General features: G+C 36.6%; 1 protein-coding gene across 4 annotated transcripts in view; it reads right to left on the reverse strand.

Annotated features, from left to right (window-relative positions):
• LOC104595796 (histone-lysine N-methyltransferase SUVR5-like) overlaps positions 1 to 2,368 on the reverse strand; it is a 54,702-nt gene extending 52,334 nt beyond the window's left edge. For 2 of the 4 annotated variants that reach the window (XM_088888051.1, XM_019197453.2), the window contains exon 1: positions 2,071 to 2,368. In XM_088888051.1, the coding sequence (XP_088744177.1) occupies positions 2,071 to 2,145 (75 nt within the window). In that variant the 5' untranslated portion in view covers positions 2,146 to 2,368. The remainder of the gene's footprint in view (positions 1 to 2,070) is intronic. The other 2 variants (XM_010256695.3, XM_010256696.3) reach the window with 1 other exon arrangement.
• Between the last annotated feature and the right edge of the window lie 3,632 nt (positions 2,369 to 6,000).

The following is a 6,000-nucleotide window of genomic DNA, read 5'->3' on the forward strand; positions in this document are numbered from 1 at the left end:
TATCACCTTGATACCTGAACATCCTGAGTGTACCCCTATTAGCATAATATGATACCAAGTTTAAAACCAATACCAATATGGGTAATGGAGGATACTTCTATCATGTGACTTTTTTTTGGTTAACATCGCAGGACTCTTTTTGAATTATACCATGTATCTTTCTCTTAACTCCAGACAATTTATTTATTTGTTTTGTCAATAAAATAAAAAAGATAATATCTATCAAAAAATAAAATAAAAAAGATAAGAAGCATAGATGGCACGTCTTAACAAAACTTGCTATAAAAAAATGCCAAAATAAGATACTATTATTAGAAGAGATAATTCAGAAAAAAAAGTGAAAGTAAAGGCATGCTATCAATGCAACGATCATATTCAAATCTGTTCATGTCTTGAATTTTCAGAAATGAAAGATATTCATCAAAAAATTTCAGAAATGAAGGAATGTATCTCAGTTTCCCATAGCAGCCCCTATTCATATGTGTTTTTAGGCATCTTAAAGAGCCACTTTCACAATACAGGTATGGTATTAGAGCTATTTCCCATCCTCCCATCTTGATTCGAGCAGAGAATTGTATCCCCATTTACTATATTAGTTACATATTGTGTTTCTCATGTCATGTGTTTATACTCCAAGTTGGAAATTATGTTCAAAGTTCATATCCAGAACTTCTAAAGCAACCAGGCATAACAGCAAACAACTTGGTACTCGGTAGGAAAAGTGACTGGCTTTCTCAATAAATTCAGGAATACTGTTTAAATCAAAGCCATCAGAAAATCCCTAAATTATATCCCAGTTAATATTATTAAGAGAAAACTTAAAAATGCATCTTAAATTGAAGAATGGGTTCCTTGCTATGAACTTGCCAGTTGCCACATAAAAAAAAAAAAGCATAACCATATTTCAATCAGAATTCATGAAAAAAAAAAAGATATAGTGCCACAACTTAAATCAGTGAACTTACTAACATTCAGATATAATTTATATTAGTTTTGTTTCCTCAACTTGTTGAACTTGAGCCATGTTTAGCTAGTTAAATTAAGCCTTGTCTTTTTTATCAGCAAATTAAATATTGTCGTTTTAAACCAAATGGTTTTCTACAAATCAGAAAATACCTCGGTTAGTGCTGTCATGGTCGCTAGTATAGAAGATTTCTTTTGGTACAAGTAAACCGACTAAACTACCTAGCTATTAATTTCTTGGCATCTTTTGGAGAAAAAAAGTACATAAAACCAGGTCCTCTGTCTCATTTAATTAGTTCTTGAATGGACTCGTGCACTACACCATTTGCGAGGATCATACCCCATTATCATCCAAACAGCAAGGGCAATAAAATTCGGTTCCCAACCCTCAAATCCGGAACCATTATAGCATATATATATAAATAAAAGACATCAAAAACAAAAACGAAAAACCTCAAGATGATGCTGCCCCTTCGTTTACATGTATCGTCATTTTCAAATTTCGTGAGTCAGAATAATAACAAAATGCGTCATTACGAACTTTTTCTAATAAATAAAAAAAAAAATGGTACAGGCAATAGGCATGGAACAGTTCTCCACCATTTGCAACCCATAGAAATCCCAAAACAACCCCATAACCTCTACTTTACACCGATCACGATCCAAAGCCCCTAAACTCATACACCCAGATGACAAAACCATAAGTACGTCCAGAAAGAAAAAATTGAATCAAATCTCAAAATTGATCTAACAAGGGACCCATATACACTACAGATCATCAACATCTAGGGCAGCCTCAGCCAAGATTCAAAGACACAGTCACATAAATGTGTGTGGGTCCAATTCCAAAGACGAAATCCTTAATCAAGTAAACACATCTGAAAAGACAATCAAAATCGAGAAACACTCCAAATGCGTTAATTAGGAGTTTTCGCCCCCTATTTTTCCATTGGTTCCTTTTTTTTTAGAGGAAAGGGCGGGAGGTAACTGGTAAGCACAAGCTTGACTGTGCAATGTTACATACACGACATACGACATGTCTATGCACGCAGCCACGCACACACACACTAGAAAATGCGGGAAAATGAGGGTAAATCATAAATGTACCTTTAAAAGGATGGCAGGGGAAGAACTTGGACGAACATCTCCTTTGGGCTTTGTCCATCCATGACCATGATCCATGAACGTTGGTCAGTGAAATTGGTGGTTTTATGATAATCCTCCCCAGTAAGGGCAACTGGGCAAGGGATGGCACAAATTACCAGTTTTTGTTTCAGGTGTCTAGGACGGGGTACAGGCGGGCGCAAGGTGACTTTACAAAGGGTTGGTTTCTCGCTTTTTTTTTTTTTTTTTGTTGAATTGCTAATTTGCTACTTGCTAGAGATCCAGATATCTGTTTCGGCCCCTGTTCTAATTTATAAAGTCGGGTCTTACTTTATAAACAACTAATCTTCATACGTGATTTCTAATTTTCCGGATGTTGGATCTTATACCCGCCCATTTTGCCATCTCTACCCAAAAGTTGCCGTTTTCGGTTTTCCCTTTCATATTCTTTGTTTTGTATATTGAACATTTTCCTTTCGGCTCAGTTTGGAAGAAATATAAATATAGGTATATACAGTATAAATATATATATAATAATATAAAATACAAAATTGTGTAGTTTTACTTTTTCTTGTATTTACCTTTGTTTTCAGAAAAAAATTAATTAAAAAAAAAAACGAACGAGTAACTCCTAGCCATACGAGTTCGATACTTCGATGAAACTTGTGGCTTAAAGCTACAAAAAGATGATTATTCCACACGCTAACGCTACCAGGGATTGAGCCCAACCCGTGTGGGCCGTGTGGCTAGCAGAGACAGCGAGCGACAGAGCTGGCAGCCACATTGATGAACAAATTATCGTTGTCATTCCAAGCGACAAACCGAATTGAGCAAGTTTACCCGTGTGGTGGCAGCGTTTCAGTGTCTGTCCGGTTATTAAAAGATTTGAATATATCCTAATTTTTTTAAATCGACTAGTTTTTCATACTGGACCTAAACATACCTTATTGGGTTGCCCCAATGGACATAAACGTACCCTCCCACGGTAAAACGTTTAGATCCATCAACATTAACCTCATATGACCCATCTGAATTTTTAAAAACCCTATTTTGCCCTTTAAAATGCTTATGTTTTGCACTTATTCGAGAAAATTGTGCAAAAGAAAATAGACATGTCACCATGGAGGCATGAACAATGCACAAAATTCATACCTGTGCTCGGAGTATTCTATGGGATCAAATGTAGGTGCCAAAGTAATAGTCCTTGACTGATCTCGAACTCATGCTCATAAGGAGTCCGGATCTCCTGCCCATGAGAATTTTGCCCATGTTTATCTCAACCATATATGGAGAACATCTCATCCTCTGCATAATATTATGCAGGGGGAAATGTTCCCAATTCACAAGAGATTGTATTGTAAGTAAGCATGGGCAGAATTCTCGTGAACAAAAAATCCCGTGTCACTCATAAGACCATCCCAAGTTAAAAGTGAAGATTCAGAGGGAACTTTAAACAATGAATGGCATCATTCTGGATGAACAAACCTTAGAGTGTGACTTACAAATAGCTATCCAGGAGGAGGACTATGCCCAAACAACAAAAATAAGAGATGGCCTTCGGCTTCTCCACGAGGATAGCAAGGCTTCAGTTTCTAGCGGTAAATGCACGATTCTGCAATTCCTTTAGAATTGGAGATCTGGCTATAATGCATAATGCAATCCCTCTAGGAAAGAGGGGAACATGTCTATTGTGTGCACCCAGTGACTGAAACATTTGGTTATTATCTTGTCGGGAATTGTGAATTTGTGTGGGCAAAATATGAACTCCCACTTGAGATAGAGCTGAAAAATGTTTTCAAGTTAATCGGGAATATGCTCCGAGTAGTTAAATAGCAATTGGGGGAAGGGGCAGCTTGCTTTTGAGCTCTTTTATTTGTTTCAAGTTTTGACTACATTTGGTTTTCATTAAGTTGCATTCTAAGCTCTCTTCTGTTGTTCAATGTTTAATTATTTATTTAAATTTTACATTTATATGTATTCTGTTGCCTAAAAGAGGAGCTGAGGAAGTAGGAGGGGTTGAATGGAGTTGAAAGTGGGGTTTTGATTTCTCTTTAGTTTTGTTTTATCATTGGTTTTCTTTGAAATTTTAAAGCATTATGAAGGGCATAATAGTCTTTTCATTGATTGTGTAAAATTTAATAATCACAAGGTATGTTTAAGTCCAACTAAAAACCCACTTCTCAAACCTTGGGTTATGTTTAAGTCTTTTACCCTTTACTTTATTATCATTAATAAAACTCTACCATTAAATGTAAAATCACATTAGGAAAAGGATATTTTAATTTAATTTCCAAAAAAACAAGAGTTGTCATCACAACCAAATTTTTGTTAATATATAATATGGGATCCAGACATGAAATGATTAACTATTAATTGTATGACGGTGTTTAGTTCGCGTCTTAATGGAATATGATTCAACTCGATCTATTCAGTTTGACAGTTTTATTTTTCGAAGCACAAGCACCTAAGCACGTTTATAGATGATGCATTTTAAGACACATTTTGCTTGTCATAATTTGCAAGTTTTTTCTTTTTTTTATTTTTTTGGTGGGGGGGCGGTGGGTATTCGGTGTCATGCACCACTAGACCTGTTCATGGGCCAGGTGGCCCGACTCCCAGATGGGCTTGAACATGCTTATAGGCCTGTGGGCTTAAATTCAGGCCAAAAAGCCCGGCCTGCAATAAATTCGAACCGGGCTCGGGTTTTGTCAAAATAGTCCGGCCTGACCTAATATTAAACTTAAAATTAGTTATGTGATTATGTCTATTTGAATAAATTTTTTGATTTAAAAATGTAAAATTGTGTTTTAAAATATAAAAGAAAGGGAAAAATACCATAGTGTAGGCCCATTGTTCATTTAAATAGAAAAAAAATACTATCTGAACTTTTAATTCTAATTTGAATAGGGAAAATAGTTTTTTTTTTTCAATTAGGTCGGGCTTCGGGCTCGGGCTCAGGTTTCGGGCTTTTTACTAGGGCAGGGCTCGGGCCCAAGTTATAAGCCCATTGGTCGGGCCGGGCTCGGGCCTAGTATATTTTCATTATTGACAAATGAAAACCCGTCCCGGCCCATGAATAGGTCTATGCACCACTAGTAACCCCCTTTTCCCCAAATTGGTAGTTGTAGGAATCGATTTTATGCCAATGCTGAAACGAGCCAACTAATATACCAATGAACCATTTCTCCGTTGGTATTTGCTAATAGATCCGCAATTTGCTTGGCCTCCATGGACATGGGTATATTTTAATTGGGAGTGGCAATATATTTTAATTAGGAATGGCAACGGAACGGGGGGTGGGGCTAGGTTTTGCATGATTTGTCTCTGACTCTAAACTCAAATACTCCGCCCAAATCTCATTAGGGCTAGAAATCTCAACCCCATCCTTGCTAGTTAGAAATGGGGATCCCTAAATTGTCTCATTCCGCCTTAATCATTCTTACTTACCATTTTTTTTTTTTTGAGATCAGCATGAAAGTATATTATAATATCTAATGTACATTATAATAAAATATTCAAAGTTGAGGCGAGGGTGATGTGGACAAATACCATCCCCACCCCATCCTTGATCCCTAGAGTGTTATGTTTCCCGGAAACCCACCCTAACCCCTGATCAATGGTTAAAAAAACACACTCTAACCAAAGTGGAACCCCACAAGGACAGGTCAAATTGCCAACTCTAATTTTAACCTAACACATATAAAGGGAGCTCGTTAATCATAGTAAGTTGGTTTAGAGACGGGTGCATGTGATGTCCACTAACATTAGTGAGGGTATACAATTAATGGGTTCGAATCTCTACTTCCATTTTCAAAGCAACACTAATTTTACCCATTTGTCGGTTATGGCAATTGATTATGAGCTAAGGTTACTAAAATTAGTTTAATGGAATACTCCCGGGTGAAATAGTGTATTCAAAGTTGCTCTTAAGGG

The sequence above is a fragment of the Nelumbo nucifera genome, chromosome 5 (genome assembly GCF_055504915.1).
Source record: "Nelumbo nucifera cultivar China Antique chromosome 5, China Antique-T2T, whole genome shotgun sequence".
NCBI lineage: Eukaryota > Viridiplantae > Streptophyta > Magnoliopsida > Proteales > Nelumbonaceae > Nelumbo > Nelumbo nucifera.